This window comes from Sardina pilchardus, chromosome 5 (assembly GCF_963854185.1).
Source record: "Sardina pilchardus chromosome 5, fSarPil1.1, whole genome shotgun sequence".
Lineage (NCBI taxonomy): Eukaryota > Metazoa > Chordata > Actinopteri > Clupeiformes > Clupeidae > Sardina > Sardina pilchardus.
Genome location: NC_084998.1, coordinates 12,553,623 through 12,572,753, shown reverse-complemented (window position 1 = coordinate 12,572,753; position 19,131 = coordinate 12,553,623). Strand labels below are relative to the sequence as shown.

At 42.1% G+C, this 19,131-nt stretch overlaps 1 protein-coding gene and 1 long non-coding RNA gene across 7 annotated transcripts in view; both read right to left on the bottom strand.

The window, feature by feature from the left end:
• The window catches only part of LOC134079783 (dystrophin-related protein 2-like), a 27,869-nt gene extending 25,391 nt beyond the window's left edge, over positions 1-2,478 (bottom strand). The window contains exon 1 of the mRNA XM_062535858.1: positions 2,453-2,478. Coding sequence (XP_062391842.1) covers positions 2,453-2,478 — 26 coding nt within the window. The remainder of the gene's footprint in view (positions 1-2,452) is intronic.
• A 7,688-nt stretch (positions 2,479-10,166) lies between these two features.
• On the bottom strand, positions 10,167-17,549 carry LOC134080205 (uncharacterized). Of its 6 annotated transcripts, none has more exons than XR_009939176.1 (8): positions 17,455-17,549; positions 16,743-17,060; positions 16,243-16,527; positions 13,407-13,489; positions 12,954-13,116; positions 11,403-11,489; positions 10,377-11,244; positions 10,167-10,295 (listed from the first exon to the last, which is right to left on the bottom strand). It is a non-coding gene; the product is annotated as an uncharacterized LOC134080205 (long non-coding RNA). The 6 variants fall into 6 exon arrangements; XR_009939177.1 differs by lacking the exon at positions 10,167-10,295 and having other exon boundaries at positions 10,356-11,037; positions 11,138-11,244; XR_009939179.1 differs by lacking the exon at positions 10,167-10,295 and having other exon boundaries at positions 10,356-11,244; positions 16,743-16,816; positions 16,972-17,060.
• Positions 17,550-19,131: the final 1,582 nt, after the last annotated feature.

Sequence of the window (19,131 nt, the reverse complement as noted above, 5' to 3'; positions counted from 1 at the left end):
ACATGCCTTGCATAATATAAATGCCATACATGCATCACCTTACGAGTGCCAGACATTTGATGCAAAAAACACCAGGAATAGACGTCAACACCTGGAGAATTAACATCTGTACATTCTGCAATGTTCATCAGAGCGCCTTTTATTTCGGAAGTTGTGACAAGACTCTGTACTCTGTCTCGCCAGAGATTTACTCTCGTCATGTAATAGCGTCGGGGTTTTGAAAGGAACAGCACACTTTGGATGTGTTACAGAGGCATTGGCATTTATGAATGCATTCATGTTCCCCGACAGGATTGGAACAGGGGAAATAAGAAAAGGTCTGTCTTATTCATGAGAACACCAACACCGCCGCGTGCCTCCCTCGGCCCTCCCTGGACCAGGCTTTCAAAGAAACGCCGCCACCATGGGAGTCCGGTATCTGAACTGTCTCAGCCAGGAAGAGATGTGTGAGAGGTTGTCACATGCGCGCGCGCACACACACACACACACACACACACACACACACACACACACACACACACACACACACACACACACACACACACACACACACACACACACACACACACACACACCATGTCATCATCCTCTCTTGTCTGAGTGTGTGAACTCTCTTTGCGCTTCTGTCACAACACAGCAAACTGTGTCAGACACTGAAGCTGTAGAACGCAGAAAGAACGTTTTCTGCCATTCGGCACACACTCCCCCCTTTATGACATACAGCAGCTGGATGAGCCCATATCTCTCAACCAGTAAATCTGTAACTAAATGACCCTGAACATGAACTGATCCTGAATATTATTAGTTTTGAATTGATAAGCTATATCAGTGGAGTCCCTCTGTATGACTCCACTGTGCTCTTCTGCAAGTCTCCGACACCAAATGAATCTGTTCATCAGAGGTCTCGTTCCCTGAGCAGTTCCACGAGCACGTGCAGCTCTTGGCCACATCTGGGAATCACTGAAGTGAAAATATTCAGAGCAGCGTTCACTTTTACTGGACTCACATTAGCCAGCGCTGTAGACACACAGCGGCTAACTCCGCACGGATCCGGCCCACAGCTGGTCCAGACTCACATCGCGCCTGCAGTCTGAGACGCACTGAGTCGACTGCAAGCTGAGCTGCTGTCGAGGAGAGCTTGTGAATCTCCTCGTGTTTCAGACTAAAATTAATTTATATTGCATTCTACTACTGTTGCATTCTATAGTCTGCACATTTGCAAGCATGCATGCACAGCTCTGGCCTTAAACTGGCGCAGGTCAGGGCCAGATCCGCTCCAGTCTTAGTGGCGATCTGAGTGAGCAGGTAAAAGCAAGTGTGCTTCACCATGGATGAATTCTCCAAGCATTAGCAATGAATGATGCTTACACTGGCTTACATAAGGCATGAAATGAGCTAAATATACTCGGCTCCAACGTGTCAACATGCTGAATGAATAATTCACAGGTACAATTTAAAGTTGGGTACCTATAGGTTTACATAGTAAATTAGTCGCACAACGCCCCAGTGAATCCCGCAGCATAAGACCACTTTCATGTCACATTTTTCACTCTGTCTCTCCCTCCCTCTCTCTCTCTCTCTCTCTTTCTGTGTCTTTTCCCTTTCTGCCTGTTTCGGGAGAAGAGTGCATCTCTTAAATAATCAGCTGCACCAAACGGAAATGAGTAATGTGCTTAGCCAAGTGGATCATCTCATTAATCTTGTGTTTCAGGCGGAGAGGAGTGCAAACAGACACCTCTGTTTCTGAAAACCAACACGTGGCAGAATTATGCATACAAACACTGACACACACACAAAGACAGACCGACAGACAGACACAGACACACACACACAGGCACACACAGACACACACACACACACCAATACACAGACATGGTAAAAACAATGACATATGCACAAAGATGTAAACACGCACGCGTTTATGCTGGCACACAAACACATGTACGGTAAACAGACACATTTTCACAAACACATCCGTGCACATACCCACTTGTATACATCAAATTCATATTCACATGAACCTGAGCAATAGTATGCATGAGCTCAAGCAAAATATATGCTCACCTAACTACCACATGCATAAGCTACCTAAAGGAGACAACAAGTGAATCTGAGTGCAGAGATATTCCTGAAGCCATTTCAGTTTTGTAAATTCGATTGAACTCTCAAGCACTTTCTCTTGTTTAACTGTAATTGGAAACATGATGTGGCAGCGCACGCAAATAAACAAAGACGTGACTCACAGATGACTAACAACATCAATAACAAACAAACCTACAAAACAAAAAATAGTTTTCACCCACAACACTCTCCAGATCCATACCCCAGCTAGTCACTTTAAGAGTAAGACACTGCACAGTACTTTCTTGAGTGTGTGTGTGTGCTCCAAGCCGTGATTAAACCATTGACCTTGGCACTGGCGGCACCAGGCTCGACTAGGCAAGCCACTCACCCCCTCTGCTCCTGCCGTCGCTCCATGGTGCCCGCTGGTGTGCCCTGTGCTTCATGCCCGCCTCCTCCACATGGTTGGCAGTGTACGGGCATCTGTGTGTCTGCTGCAGAGGCAAGGAGATGGAGGCATGGTCAGTCCAGAGTTTTGAGGTTGATGCGTTTGATGCAACATCCGAACATGGAGGCTTGTGCTACAGTTACAGAAGGGATATGAAAAGTGAGGTGAGAGATGAAACCATGGAGACCGATGTGTTACTCAGTCTTTTGCTCTCTCCGTTATTTTCTGTCTATTAGACACACATTAAGCAAACTTAAAATGCATCAATAAATAAACTTATATTATTATTTTATTATGTTGTTCCTGTATTCTCATGAAATCTAGAAGTTAGAGCACATTGACTTATATTTTTAAAGAAATACTTAAGTTCTTAAGTGGAAAGCACACACACACACACACACACACACACACACACACATACATAAACACAAACACACACACACATACAGTGAGAAACAAGGAGGAGAAAGAGAGAAAGCCAGCATTTTATCTTACCATTCTGTTGGAATGAAATCAAAGAGGAAATCACCAGTATAAACAAAAGTTCAAGATGAGGATGAATGAAGTTCTACTGTAGCTTAGTTGAATGAAGTTCTACCGTAGCTTAGTTGTCTGGAAGACAGGATGATTAGAAGAAAAAAAATGGTTTGTGGTTGAGAAAAAGTCAAAGAAGTCAGACAAAAAAGAATGAGAGCAAAAAAAAAAAAACACTCAGTCAGCCTTTTTCCTCAGTTGTGAGGCTTCACCAACCCCGAAAAAGCTAAATAAAACAGAAGACATGCTGAAGGAAGACTGGATAAGGAAGCGCTAGAGGGATGGAGAGATTGACAGAGAGAGAACGAGGGAGAGCAGACGGCAAAAGCGAACTGTGCGGAGGTTAGAAAAAGTGTGCGGGGAGCCTGTGAGAGCGACTGACTAAGAGAGTGCAACGGCAATAGGATCAGTGTAAGAGAGGGTGGGGAGGAGAGGGAACGCATCTGAGTGTGTGTGAAGGAACGGCAGAGAGAGAGAGAGAGAGAGAGAGAGAGGAGGAGAGAGAGAAGGAGAAGAAGAGAGCGTAGCACCACAGAGAAGCACAGATCAGTCGGCTGAGCGAGCGAGAGAGAAGCTAAGAAAGAGAAAAACAGACATAGAAAGATGTGGGGAGAGACAGAAACAGAGAGATAATAAGTGAGTGACTGGGACAGCAACAGAGAGAGATCATATGAGAGAGAGAGAAGGAGAGAGAGAGAGAGAGAGAGAGAGAGAGAGAGAGAGAGAGAGAGAGAGAGAGAGAGAGAGAGAGAGCGCTAACAGGAGGCATACAGCGACGCCACCCTGGAGCGGTGCAGCCAGTGAGGGGACTGCCACATTGGCTCAGCCTCATCTCTACTCCGCTCCGCTGGGCCTCCAGAGCACAGCACAGCACAGCACAGCACAGTACAGGACAACACAGCACAGGACAACACAGCACAGCACAGTACAGTACAGTACAACGCAGTACAGTACAGTAGAGTACAGCACAGCACAGCAGTCCACAGCACACCAGAACACAGTACAGCAGAACACAGTACAGCACAGCATAGCACAGCACAATGCAGTACAGTACAGGACAGCACAGGACAACACAGCACAGCACAGCACAGTACAGTACAGTACAACGCAGTACAGTACAGTAGAGTACAGCACAGCACAGCAGTCCACAGCACACCAGAACACAGTACAGCAGAACACAGTACAGCACAGCATAGCACAGCACAATGCAGTACAGCACAGGACAATGCAGTACAGCACAGCACAGCACAGCACAGCACAGCACAGAACAGCACAGCACAGCACAGCACAGCACAGCACAGCACAACACAGCACAACACAGCACAGCACAGCACAGCGCAGCACAGCACAAGACAGCAAAACACAGCACAGCACAGCACAGCACAGCACAGGGCAGGGCAGGACAGGACACATCACATCACATCACATCACATCACAGCACAGCACAGCACAGCACAGCACAGCACAGCACAGCACAGAACAGCACAGCACAGCACAGCACAGCACAGCACAACACAACACAGCACAACACAGCACAGCACAGCACAGCGCAGCACAGCACAAGACAGCAAAACACAGCACAGCACAGCACAGCACAGCACAGGGCAGGGCAGGACAGGACACATCACATCACATCACATCACATCACATCACATCACATCACAGCACAGCACAGCACAGCACAACACAGCACAACACAGCACAGAACAGCACAGCACAGTACAACACATGAGGCAGGGGGGGGGGGGTGAAGGAGTAGTGAAATGTGTGTTGGGCTGACTGGATGACAGAGACCATCTGATTATGTCTGCTGGTGTTGGTGATGGACAGAAAAGCCCGGACCAGCTCAAGCCCTCCTGCTGGTCTCAGTTCCTGCCATATGGAACGGCAGGTTCAGCAATGAATGTAAAACGTTTCTCTTCTGCTATTTTTGGAAGAGTAACTGCAAAGAGTGTACTGGTCATGGTTAGATTGGATGCAATTATCATAATGCATTACATACTGTATGTCTATCTGTAATGCTGTGTGGAAAAGGACCTTGGGTAGTTGGCTAGTGCTACATTAATGTTGAGAAGAGAGAGAGAGAGAGAGAGAGAGAGAGGAAGTACTGTATGTGTGAGACAGAGAGAGAGAGAGAGAAAGAGAGAGAGGAAGTATGTAAGAAATAAGTTACACAAAAAGCTAAACCTGTTGTCAATCTCTCATTTACCTTCACATATGACCGGTGTGCTTATTACTGACTGCATAATAGTTTTTCCCATCTCTGTTGATATGAATAATATCCACTCTATTTACATACCGGCTTAAACACAACCTGGAACTAAGTTTGATCATCCCTCTTTCTACAATGTTCACACACTGCACAGTCAGAATGTATTTGTATGCATGACTCAGAATTGTGACAAATGATGAGATATGTACAGGCACAGACAAGGCTTTTGCTTTATACAATATGCAGTTGAATGGGGAAAAAGTCTATTCTGCGCCTCTTAATAGGAAGTCATACAGAACCTTGCAAGTCCCACTACTCCCTCTAGTGCCAAAAGTAGAAAAGTTCATGTACATGAGAACATAAATGTTCAATCTTGGCTGACAGGCCTGTCACATATCTTGGCAGAGCAAGATCTAATCTGACAGGGTCATCAGGTTTGCTTTTGACAAAGTCATGGCATGTCAGAGACAGACAATATTTAACAGGCCCATATCACCATAGCCTATATGAAAGGAAGCTGGTAATGAACATTAACAAACAGCAATAAATTGTGTGTGTGTGTGTGTGTGTGTGTGTGTGTGTGTGTGTGTGTGTGTGTGTGTGTCTCTACCACACACTGTATCTCTTTCTTCAAGAGATGTGATTGGCTGAAATATGGTTTGTTATGTTTTGGTACACATCCTGTGCCAGTGTTTGTTTGAGGTTTTACAGCCCGTGTTCCAGAGACCGGATTTCACAATAGGCCTATTGAGGGGCAGGCAGAAGGTTGATCAACGGGAGATGGCTATGATTTGAGACAAAAAATAAAATTGCTCTAAAAACCATGCAAGGTCTCATAGTGCACCTTTAAAGCAAGATACAAAAAAACTCTTTTAGTGTTACTTTAAGTAGGCTAAAGTTGACGAGACAATTATCATTACCCCAACACGTAGGTTAGTCAGTTGCCGTCATGGTCGTATAGGCTAGGCTATCTACCACAAAATACTCCCATGTTCCTTTATTCAAGTTTCGTTTCATTTATTACAGTATCATTTTTTTTAAAAAAAGGCCGACAAGACCATTGCCCTTGCCTCAACGCACTGTGAAGTGACACGTAGTTGCAGATAGCCTTAAGCTACCTCTGACATGTGAAAACGAATGCGAAAACTAATGGTTAACTAGAAATGCAATTCCAAGGAATTACCAGTGCATAAAAATGCAGAAATAGATAGATAATGTAGATATGGTTACTAAGGTGTAGCTAGGGTAAACATGGTGGTTGCATAGTTTACAGAGAGTTGATAGTGTGAAGGTAGACTGTTTAAAGATGAAACATTCCAGTTCTAACTTAACTAATGATTTCTATTCATGTTAAAATGTTGATTAGCTAACTTAGCTAATGATTTCTAGCAGTTACGCTAAAAATGCTAATTATGCTAGCAATGCTAACTTTACTAACAATGCTAACCAGGTTGATTAGCTAACTTAACCAATGATTTCTAGCAGCAATGCTAAAAATGCTAACTATGCTAACAATGCTAAACTTGCTAACAATGCTAACCAGGTTGATTAGCTAACTTAGTTGATGATTTTTTTGCAGTTATGCTAAAAATGCTAACTATGCTAACAATGCTAACCATGCTAACTAGCTAACTTGCTAGTGAGGACTTTTATTTTGAAACATTTGTTGCTAGGGTATCCATGGTGGCCACTATCAGGAAACAAGAAGTTACTGCAGTATAATCATGTCGGTTGCTATGGAAACGGTCATAAACGCTTAATTTTAATGGTTGCTATGTTGGTTGCTAGGTACATGGAGGTTTCATGTAGTTGACTGGAGGCATAGTGGATAATAACTGACAGTTGGAATGGTTGAACAGTTCAATAGTTGAGTAGTTTCAATGGTTAAATGATTTAATAGTGTATTATTGCAGTGAGGACTTTTATTTTGAAACAGTTGTGGACAGAGTAAACAGTTAACAGGATATGTAGTCTTCTGAGAGACTGTATGCTTAAAGCCAGAGAAACTGACAGTTGGTGCCCAGGTGGCCGGCCACCTGGCCTAAGATTCTAATTGCTGCCGTGATGTCATAATGAGCAATGTTAAGTCTATGGGGGAAATTGTAATAGTTTTTAACTAATAGTTTAAAAAGTATAAAAGTTACAAAGTTGAAAAATACAAAGCAGGCATGGCATAAGCAAGACCTACGCAACAACGTTTGAATGAAGTTTCTACGTTAAACGGTTGAAGCTGAATTGCGTGCGTTAGAAGAAGAATAAGAAGAAGAAGAAGAAGAAGACCGAGGAAGAACAGTACAGTGCATTTTCATGCACTGTAATTAAATAGGCCTACTATAAAGATGCAATATAGGGCCAACAATGAGATGCTTACCTGTACTGGAAATGACATGCTGAAATTCAGTGGAGATGGACTAAGATGGCACTGGAACCAGAATCAACTCATAGTAGAATGTTGTTGTATAGCTGATGTAGCCTACCAACTAAGCCAGATTCTGTGCTGTACAAAGCGCTAAGGCGAGAGAGCTGGCTCTCTCTATAATTAAGCAATATAGCGCGAGTGAGAGTGTGGTTGCTAATGGATATTCCCACGGGTGTTGTTTGGCCGTAGCCATGAGGCCGGAGGCCGAACAACAGCCACACTCACGTATGCAGGCAGACATAGGCCTACACACACGCATACACGCACGCACACACGCGCATCCACACACACACACACACACACACACACACACACACACACACACACACACACACACACACACACACACACACACACACACACACTTCTACTTGAAAGCAAACACACACATGCACACACTAATTTAGGCTATAGGCCTACACATGAGCTGCAAGAGGAGATATATGCATGTAAATTGCACAAATAGGTACAGGAAAGTTGACAAGCACAATTTATTTTCGTGGAGAGAATGTGCAGAGCAGAGCGGCGGTCATATTGTGTACCGCTATGCGGTACACCTAGTTACAGTTTTTTCTTCAAGAGGGAGAGGACGACAAGGACACGGAGGTGAAGTAAGAGGAAGAGGACAAGGAGGACCAAGAGGAAGACGAGGAGGAGGGGAAGAGGAAGGGTAATAAGAGTAAGCAATAGAATTACTGTAGGCCTACTGATGACATCAGAGCTGCTATAGTGGACCATGCAATCAACCATGGAATGACCCTGCGGGAAGCTGGTCAATGGGTCCAGCCTAACTTGAGCCGAAATGTTGGTGTCCATAGGGCTGCTTTAGTCCGCAACTGGTTTACAGATCACCCACTCTTCATTGTACTCAACCTCCCCTCATACTCTCCATTCTTGAATCCAGTTGAAGAGTTCTTCTCTGCCTGGCACTGGAAGGTCTATTACTGTCATCCCCATCAATGCATAGCCCTTTTACAGGCAATGGAGGAGGCATGTGGGGATACTGACAAGTTATCGTGTCAGGCCTGGATGGCATTCCAGAAGATATTTTCCCCGGTGCTTTGGACAGGAGGACATTGCATGAGATGTAGATGAAATTTTGTGGCCGGACCCAGAGAGACATGCATGAAGACAGATATTTATTTTATTCTTTTTGTCTCAGTGAAATTACTATTTTGTGTTTTGACTTGTCTTTGTTTTGATGAGTGTGAATAAATACCAATACTTGAAGTTTAGATCCCTATTTTTACAGAACTATGACAAAAGTATGACTTCAAACTGACATACAGTACTGTAGCCTACCTTGTGCGCAGAGAAAGCAAAAGCCAGATGTGTCTTGAATTCATACCGTCAGTGTGTAGTTGGCACATTGTGCTTAGTAAATGATGGCTTGTGTTTACTGTTTGATACGAAAACACAATTTTTACGAAGGTGTGAGGAGTAATCAAGTAGCTTTTACAAGAGAGCTACAATGTTTTGATAATTTGGTGAAAGGTTTCTTATTTGTGTGTAGTTTTGCAAAAATAGCCAATAGTTACAAAAAAATTGCTTTACAGTATGTGCTTATCAGAAAAAAGATGTAATACTAACCATCATGATTTATAGTAAACTAACACTCTACAGTATATCTTATCAGCCATCCTTGTGCCCTCATCCCACCTGAAGTCCCTATGACTGCCCTACCATCCCATCGCCTGTTGCTGTCCCCTTGTCCGGATTCCTGGCCCACGCATCCTAGCGATCCTTTACTTTCCTTAAGACAATTCCTAATCCCAATGGACAATTTATTCCCTACAATGGACTATTTGAACTTTCTGACACTAAAAATGACCTTACTGTACTATAACTGACCCTAGGCAGATGGGTTGGGCCCTTAAGTGTTGATCCTTCAAAATGTTTTATTTTTTTTAATTATTATTATGAGGACGTGCTAAGCAGCTCTGAACTCCTTGCTGCTGGAAAGTAAAGAATGAGATGGAAAAAGATGAAAAACATGTAGGCCTAATATGGATTGCTGTCTTTCTCTCCGTACTTGATTAGAGATTCAGTCAATGCCCTCAAAACGATGTTTCATGGTACGATAAAATAATGTTAAAATAATTACACAATGTAATTAAATGGCACAGAATTCTCACATAAGGTGTGAAAAACCTCTGAAAATAAAGTTTTATATTGTTTATTGTTATTTGTCTGTTGTCTATTGTGCCTTTTACAGAAAACACAAACATACAAATCAAATGTCAATATAATGTCATAATTAAATGTATGCATTATGTCATTTACAACAAAAGTTGATGTGGGTCTCATGAATGAGATACATGTCAGTTCATAAATATTATTATGAATCATTATTCTATTTTTCATTCCAACAATGACTTCTCAGTGGAAGAGCAAGACTGAGACAAGAGACCCAAGTAGAAGCATAAAGGCCGGCATCCACCGGACACGTACGCGGCGAGACGAGCCACTCTGTCCCACTTCTTTTTCCCACCCGCTTTTGTCACTGTTGCACAGGTTTCCCTCACAACAGTTTATGTTGATAATTCTAGAGCCAATGTGAGTGACGATGCAGATATTGCTAGAGGCACATCCTTTCAGAATGTCTGTGCTGTTCTTAATATCTGCAAAAAAATGAATAAATGGTTGATGGTTAAAAAAGAGAACTGAAATAAAATTGAGAATGATGGGGAAAAAAAACTCACCAGCTTTGAAACACCTGTCCTCGTTTCCAAAGCAGGACATCATTTTTGTGCAATTGCCTCTCTCACAGGTGAAACACTTCTTCCCATTGAGAGTATTTGGATTTAGCTCTAAAACACACACACACACACACATTAGGCTTTTAAATCAATACAGCCATCACAATGTTAACATAGCAGATGTTTACTTTAGCTCAGTTACCAAATGATATGAACATAATGTATTGTTATTTACCCCTGTGAGATCACATTTATGATGATATGATCATTTTCTCTTTTTGTGAGAAAACAAGCAAATTCAATTACAAAAAAAACTTTTTGATCATACTGTACAGTAGGTGCTGCTAATTTCTTAGAACTTAAACAGAACATATGAGTGTTCACACACATTAAATGAATATATCATGGAATTATGGAAAACCTACTGTAGGTGTGGAACCAAAGAGGTTACTGCTGTCACCCCAAGACAGTGCAGACAAACGAAACATACCTGGAGTGTTCTCAGAATTGCAGCGGTCAGTCTTGCAGCATTTGGTGCTCAAGGTTGTCCTATAAGTTCCGTAGCTTACTGACCAAGAGGTGCAATTCTCTGATGATAAAAACCTCTTCGAATTTGCGTTATCTCTTACTTTCCATTTACCATTTGCTACCCCTTGTTTACCACCTATCAGTGAAAGCAAACAATTGATCATAGTACAGGCAGAATTATGCACCAGTAAAAGACCATGGAATGGCATGACACTAAAAGGATTATTCTTACCTACATAAGAATTCGCAGTGACGCTAGCACAATATCCTGCACTACAGGTTTCTTTATGTCTGCACATCTGGTCGGTATCAGGGATGCACTGATAGCAAGTCAATGCAGCCACTGGAGACATGCAAAGCAAATTTGTGAACCTCGAATTCTGTTTTCAAGATGTAAAACTATACCTACATTTGAAGTGATGATATTGTAGAAAACAATATCATCTACAATACAACAAGAGGCAAAATTAAATTAAAGCATGGTGATGACAAAAATCTAACCTTTAGAGAAGAGTGCACACAAAAGACCCAGAGTAATGCTTGGTTTCATTTTGATTGAAGTGAAGCAGGAGTATCACACTGAAGTTCCTTATATCAATCATAGTCAGAGGTGGGAGTGGCTATTTAGACCATGCTTTGAGAAATCAGTATCAGAATCAGAATCAGCTTAATTAAACAAACAAGGAATTTGTGACCCTGCAAAGCAAAATCAGTCGCTTTGCACATGGTGCTATTTTAAGAAAATCCATGATAAACAAATGTAGGGTAGGCTACAAATGTCGAATTTCACGTTTTCGCATAATTCGACAATATAGTTTACACTTTCATGTGCAGATGACTGAATGATCGCTGAGTAGAAAGTGGTCAGCAGCTCCTTAGGCAGATTAAACTTCCTTTATCTGTCTCAGGACGTATAACCTCTGCTGGGCCCTTTTCTGGATAGTGTCAATGTGGGAAGACCATTTTGGCCCTGTGAGATGGTTGATCCCAGGAACCTAAAGGAATCCACAATGAACACGGTGTCGTTCTGAATGGCGAGGGGGGGAGTGGGGGGGACTTCTCCTAAAGTCCACTGTCATCTCCACGGTCTTCTTGGGGTTAAGCTCCAGGTGGTTCTGACTACACCACTGGACCAGTTGCTCCACCTCCTGCAAGCACTCATCACCATCCTGAATCAAACCAATGACGGTAGTGTCATCCGGACACTTCAGGAGTTTTACACGGGCTCTTCGAGGTGCAGTCATTAGTGTAGAGGGAGTGGAGCAGCGGGGAAAGGACACACCCCTGTGGGGGGCCTGTACTGATATCTATTTACTTTTTTTTTTTTTGTTGGGGGGGGGGGGGGCACCAAAATGGCCAGCAGCGGCACTGCTGCAACTAAGCTATGTGACATCTGACGGTGCTTTGAGGCAATAATAATTGTCTCGTCAGCTAGTTTTACTTAATAAATGAAACGGAACTTGAGGCAAGAAATACCGAGGTCGTGACCTCAGTGTCCTGACTGTCCTCTGTGGGAGATACCGCCATGCTCGCGGTTTATAAACGGTCAGTAGTGGGAACCGGGGGAGTGGGAACTCATCTAGCCTTATATTTTTCACAGAGCTTTTGATTTTGACATCATTCGTATGTTTGGCATCATTGACCACTCCAGAACACTTTACTTTGTTGTCCATAATGTTCTGATGATTTTGTATATTAAAGTAAATGACCATTAACCTGAAAGATTCATTTGAATCTAAGCCTTAGCCTCCAGGGTGTAATATATTTAATAGGCGAACGTGGTACTGTCTAACTCGCCTGCTGGGATAAACGAAACATGTGGAAGTCCATAGTTGTTTTCGTAGGTCCTGGCTGTTATCTTTAGAGCAAGCAAAGAAGCACTGGGTCTGAGGAGAGGCCTTACATGTTTATTATCAAAAACATGGATGATGAAATATTCTTTCACCCACAAAAACCTGATCTGAAGGCAATGTCACAAGGCAAACACTGTGGCAAAACTACTGCAATATTTCAGCAAAGAGGTCATATGCATAACATTAACCATGAACTTACTACAGTACATGAGTGATGAGAACAGTTTGATTCTGAGAATGCATCAAAAGTTGAAAAGCAGTTTTAAGCTGACTGTCTGTTTATGCTGTGTTTCTGTTCTGCTTTTTCTGATGGGAATCCCAACATTACGGAGGCATCATCTCCGGAATCTTCCTCTTCTTACCTGCACCAGAAAATATTAAATGTAATATAAGTACATGTTATTTGTAAGGCAACAAATGCCATAGTCTGAAACATGCACCAAATCACACATCTAAGCAACACCTAAGCAACAAAGAATGAAAGAAAAAATGAAATGAAAGAATAAAAAGTGTGATACAATGTTATACAGTACACGTAACGATAGCTTTGCAATTATTGTGCAATTATTGTCATTGCCTTCTAAATGTGGTGGCGCAAATCAAAATGGCAAATTCATCTTATTTCAATATCTATATGTAAATATTTACTTACTATTGCAATGAGAGACAAGACAATCGTCAACAATGTCCCAGTTAAAGTACAAATGCAGATTATTTTCAACATCCGGTTGCTGTCTTAAAAAAAAAAAAAAAAAAAAATCACTTGGGGTCACTGACTACACAGATGATTTAATTTGTTTTGTACCAATCTGTACCCGCTGGGCAGAACACCAGACCCAACTGAGAGATTTCTTTGACAATGAGCGAATGTTTTACTGAATCAAGTGCTTGTTTTCCTAAATCACATGCTGCTTTAAAATGGTGTGCTTGTTTTAATGATTACTGTACATTCCCATGTTTTATTTGCAGAATTCAAGTCAGCACAACAGACCAACTTGGGTTACTTTGCTCCACACATACAGGCTGTGTCTCAAATCGTATACTTCTGTCAGTACACTGCTAGTGTGCACTGAGCGCTTCCACCCATACTGGCAGTGGCGCCAGCAGATTGTAACTGTGCATTCAGACCAAAACCGTCAAAAGCGTCAAAGTCGCTGGTGAAGCTCATAGCTCGACGCTTAACCCAGTTCGGCGCCGAAAGCGTCAAAGCCATGACGTGAAACATTTGAACAAACCACAAGCAGCAATCCTGCGAGTTTGACATTCTGATTAGTTAACGCCGAACCGTGTCATAGCTCATTACCATAAAGTTAACTGAGGTTCAACTTTTTTTTGACGCCCGTGAAGCTCATGAAGCCACGCTCACGCCCAGAACGCTTTTGACGCCGGTAACGCCAACTCTCCATAGAAAATGAATGATTTCCGGCGCTCTTGACGCTTTTGACGGTCTTGGTCTGAACGCACAGTAACAGGGGTGGCCAGGTGAGGCCATTGGAAATTTTAGGGTGGCACCAGTCAGCGGGGGTCCGGAATTTTTTTTTACATTTTGACTGCTAAACACATGAGCCCTAGGCTCAGTGTTGCCAGACTTTGCTAGCCAAATAAGCTACCTGGACCCTGAAAACAAGCCCAAAACAAGCGACCGAAGACCAAAAAAAAAAAAACGGCCTCTGAAATGGCCAATGACAGAGACAGGTCGTCCGTAAGTTATTAAAAAGGCTGCTATGAGATCCCTTGATCGTTGTCAGAGCTGCATGTAGGCTTGTGTTTGTGCGTCGTGCATAGGAATTGTATGTATGTGGTGCATTAAGATTGTATACAGGGCAAAGGGAGACAGCGTATGGAGCAAATTATAAACAAGTCACAACTCTGAAAAACAAGCCCAAAAACCCGCAACCCGCGACTTCTGATTTTTCCAAGCAACTTCACAAAAAAGCAAGCCCAAAGTCGCTTATAATAAGCGGAATTGGCAACCCTGCCTAGGCTGTTTTAAGGGCATTTTCACTAGTTAGAAGCATGTATCCTGGTCATTGTAAGTGCCATTCACACATGCTACATATTGTTTTTTTTTTTTTTTCAGCACAGTCTAGGCTATCCAGATCTGTCACAATATAATGTATTAATATTTGCATTGATTTGATTTTGATCCTTAAATAATATAAATTCAAAAAGCATACCATACCAATTTTGACGTGTATCTCACCACAGCAAGCTGACAGCTCGACATGACTTTACTAATATATGTGTAGGTCTGACTGCCCTGAAAATATGTGGTGTGTGCCTTACAGAAATAAATGGCAATTTTTATTTAGTGATGAAAATGACTTTTTGACACTTTTTGTGCTCCATATTTGTGACACGAGCTGATGAGCTGACTTGCGCGTTAGCACACATGACGTGCATGATGATTCTCTATAATAACTTTACTACATTGCAATGAACAAAGTAAAGGCAAAAAAAAGTGTTTATTGCATTAACATATTTGAATGCAATATGAGTCTTGAATTGGATACCATACAGGAGTTGCTAGGATCTCAAAACCGGATTATGAACGTGCCTTGCCATAGAGAAACACATGATAACGTTGGACTATGTCAGGCTACTGTATGCCACAAAACCCCCACAAAGACATGGGGTAAGTGGAGCTAAATTAAGATATTATTTTGCTGTCACTTCGTCTGTTTTATAACCTAGACGGTATCCTATTTGGTATCTGTGGATAGCTCTGTGTCTCCTCATTCATCAGCCCTATCTTTCTGATCGCGGCAGCTCATGAGTAAATCAAACGAGTAATAGCCTAAATTATATGACATTATTATTTATTTGTCACTTCTTCTATTTTTATATCACAGAAGGATCGATGTGTTTGGTATCAATGGAAAGCTCTGTTTCTCCTCTTTCGTCTGATACGCGTGGCATGTCTGTGCGATGCCGGTTTCGCGAGTAATTCAAGCGAAAGCAATTGATGCGCGGGTGAACGCAGAGCAGTATAGACTGTAAATATGATATATTTCCTGATTTTTTTTTATTTTCATACTTGATCGTACAGACAAGTGTCTAGTCTCGTTGGAAAGCCTCCTACAAATAATCGCGGAGCAATGTAACAGAGAAGAATGGGTGTGTTTTTTGACGCACATTTCACGTCCATCGGCCAGGGGTGGCCAGAGTTTATGTTGTGGTGGCCGCGGCCACCCCTGGCCACCCCCTGTTGGCGCCCCTGCGATGGTTAGTATTGTCCCAATATGTGCACTATATACTTAAACTAAGTATTTGAAGTGTGCAAGTAGGCGGTTTGGGACACAGTCACAGAGTTCCCCTCAACGTGTTTGTTGGAAAAAATTATCATACACACTGCATGCACATTTACTTACATTTTCACATGGGTAACTGTCTACTGTACATACGGAACTACATTCCATGTCATTGTAGCCTGCAATATTACTGCTTCAGTACAACATGTATATGTTGGGCATACAGGCACTGCTTACCTTCATAACCCCCATTCTGTTCATGAATAGTCCAGCTTGATGTAAAGTGACCTGATGGATGTGAAACACTGCAGGTAATGGTGTCTCCATCTCTCCTCTCAGCTTCACATAAGCGCAGAGAGCTGCTAACACTGGATGAGCTGTTGGTGATTTGCACCTGTTCAGATTTATTCTTGCCCCTCGAGTTCCAGATAAAACCAACTTGCCCTTGATCTACAGCATCAAATGTACACAACAGCTCAACAAAACCAGAATCAGTGGTAATCACTAACTCAAGGCTTGGACCTAAACGTTAAACATACAGAAAAAGAGAATGGTTCACTCACTAAACAGGGCATACATATTTTTCCTTCACTGAGACATGGCAATTATATAATTTGAGATCCTTTTTTGTTAATTTGTATATCTATGCAAGGATAAAAAAAATACAAGGATTGACTCAAAAATGTGAACATTTCACATGAAGATCTACATTTTTTTAAACATGTAATGGTAAATACCGTCTGCACGAAGTTCCACTGTAAAGGTATTAATGTCCATAGTGGGGGGCGGTATAATTCCTGTTATGAAGCAGCTATAGGATCCAGAGTGATCAGATTTAAAATATTTAACATTCAAACCCTGCAATGAGGGTTCAAAGGACGACATGCAGTGCACAGGCCTCACATCTGTCAAATTTAGGAAATATTCACATATATATCTTTCAAGTCCTTTTTTACTCCACCGCACCTGAAATCCCTCATATTGATCACCAAAGGTCAGCTCACAAGGTAGTAGGACTGAACCACCTCTGGCAGCTTTGATGATTTCCAAAGAATCTGCAAATTGGAATCGACTAATTTAACTGTTGCGTATATTTTAATGATTGGAGTATTCACACTATGTAAAGCTTGGAGTATTCACTCTATGTAAAAAACTATACTTTTACTATACTATACTATTTATATTCTTGATGTTTTGGCAAATTGTAGGTCACACTTTACTTGGAAGGTGAGCTAAACAATCTACAGAGGTTGATATTATTTGACACTCTGTGAACAAGTTATGGTCAGTGATTGAGTTTGGTTAAGTAATTCTTAATGACTACATCTACTACATCTATTAAGTCTGTACATAGGCAGACTATCCAAATAAAGTGCAATTTTTTATGGTTCATGTACAGATGGAAATGTGGAAAAACACATTTCAAAGAGTAAAACAACTATAACTTACCTGTTATGGTGAACAACATGGACAGGACCCAGAGAGGACTCATTTTGTGATGTGCAGCCACTTTGGTCTCTGACTATGCCTCCCACTTGTGTCACTCGCAACTGCATATATTCAGTGGCATGCATTGCAACTTCCTGGTCAAGGTGGAGTGAGAAGTGAAGAGCTACAGTAGACACACTGTGTCACAATATACCAATCTAATTAGGTAACCCGCAGTTGATTGACATAGTACTCATTGGCTTAACAGGTAAGCATAGATACAGTTTTAGATGATGAGATTTCAAAAACAGTCTTCATCCAGTTAACTGGACCTCAGGAAGGACTGAGTTTAAGAACTAAAAATGCACTCAAATGTAGAAAAAGAGAGGGAGGGGAGACAAGGGACAGGATAACAATTGCATGTGGATGCCAGTAGTTATGGAGTCATGGTCAAGAACTGAACATTGAGAACGGAATGACACTTTGATATCCAAATCAAGTACCAATAATTAAAACAAAAATGACTACAGTATGTACATTTATACATTACTGCCTCAGCCTAATTTTCACCCAGGAAAAAAACCCTGTAGCCCAGCAGATGTGCAGTTTTAGTGTAAAGTTTAGAGTAAAGTGTTCTTAGTTCTTTCACATTTACCATTAACATTAACAACCATTACTGATCCCATCTGATGTGACCAAATGTATGCATGTCTACACATACTGTACTTAGGGCCTAAAATGTCTTGAGGTTGCCATTCATACATGAAAAGTCTAGAATCTAGAATGTTTGTTATCTTTATTTACACCTCAGGTTTTTGTATGTGATGATTTAAACCAAAGAATAAAAACAGAATAAGCTATGTATACAGCCGATTTCTTAAGACATTAACAGATACCATGAAATAATAAAATGGCACCACAACTGAAATTAACGTTTTGAACATTTTCATGTGGATCAGAGCATTTTTCCTTTAAGGAGCTTTTGTTCAAGCCCTCAGCATCAGGAAACATCTGCAGTGGGCATATTGAGTAATAAAACCGTTATGTCTCACTAACCATTTACCATCAGTGCCCTACCATAACCCACTCACGCATTCTTTTTAAGGTAACCTTGAGGGATCTGAGAAGCTAGAATAAAAAGCTAACCTGCTATTATTCAGAAAGAGAGACAAGAGGTATGGTGGCTGTTTTTGTGCAGGCTACTGGCTGTGTGAATTTGGTCTAGAGTAACTGCAGGAAGCCACAAGATTCATCCGCCCGTACAGAGAACTCTGCTACGTGGAAGAAACATCTGTGAAACAAAGCAGCAAAAACAAAACAAAAAAAACCCTGACCTACATGTAGAATAACCCCCTCCCCCCCATGCAAAAGTTGACCTTAAAATGGCAGCCATTTTTGTGCAACGATGTCTGCTAACCCGTCCCAGCCACCAGGTGAGGAGGCCACACTCTAGGGCCAACCTAGCTCCTCCATAGGCTGCAAGTGTGGGCTGCATCTGGGAAGCTCCCAGGTGAAAGGCACCCTCCTCCCCATGCTCTTTCACTCCCAGACCAGAGCAGCCCCTGGAGGCCACTTCAGAGCACATCTCCCCAGTGTCCCTCTGTCCCATCCCAGCACGAGGTCGAGAGTTTGTGGGGTGAAACGCACCATGTTTGTCTGTTCAGAGGGGGCCAGCCAAGAGAGCCCTCACTGGTCAGC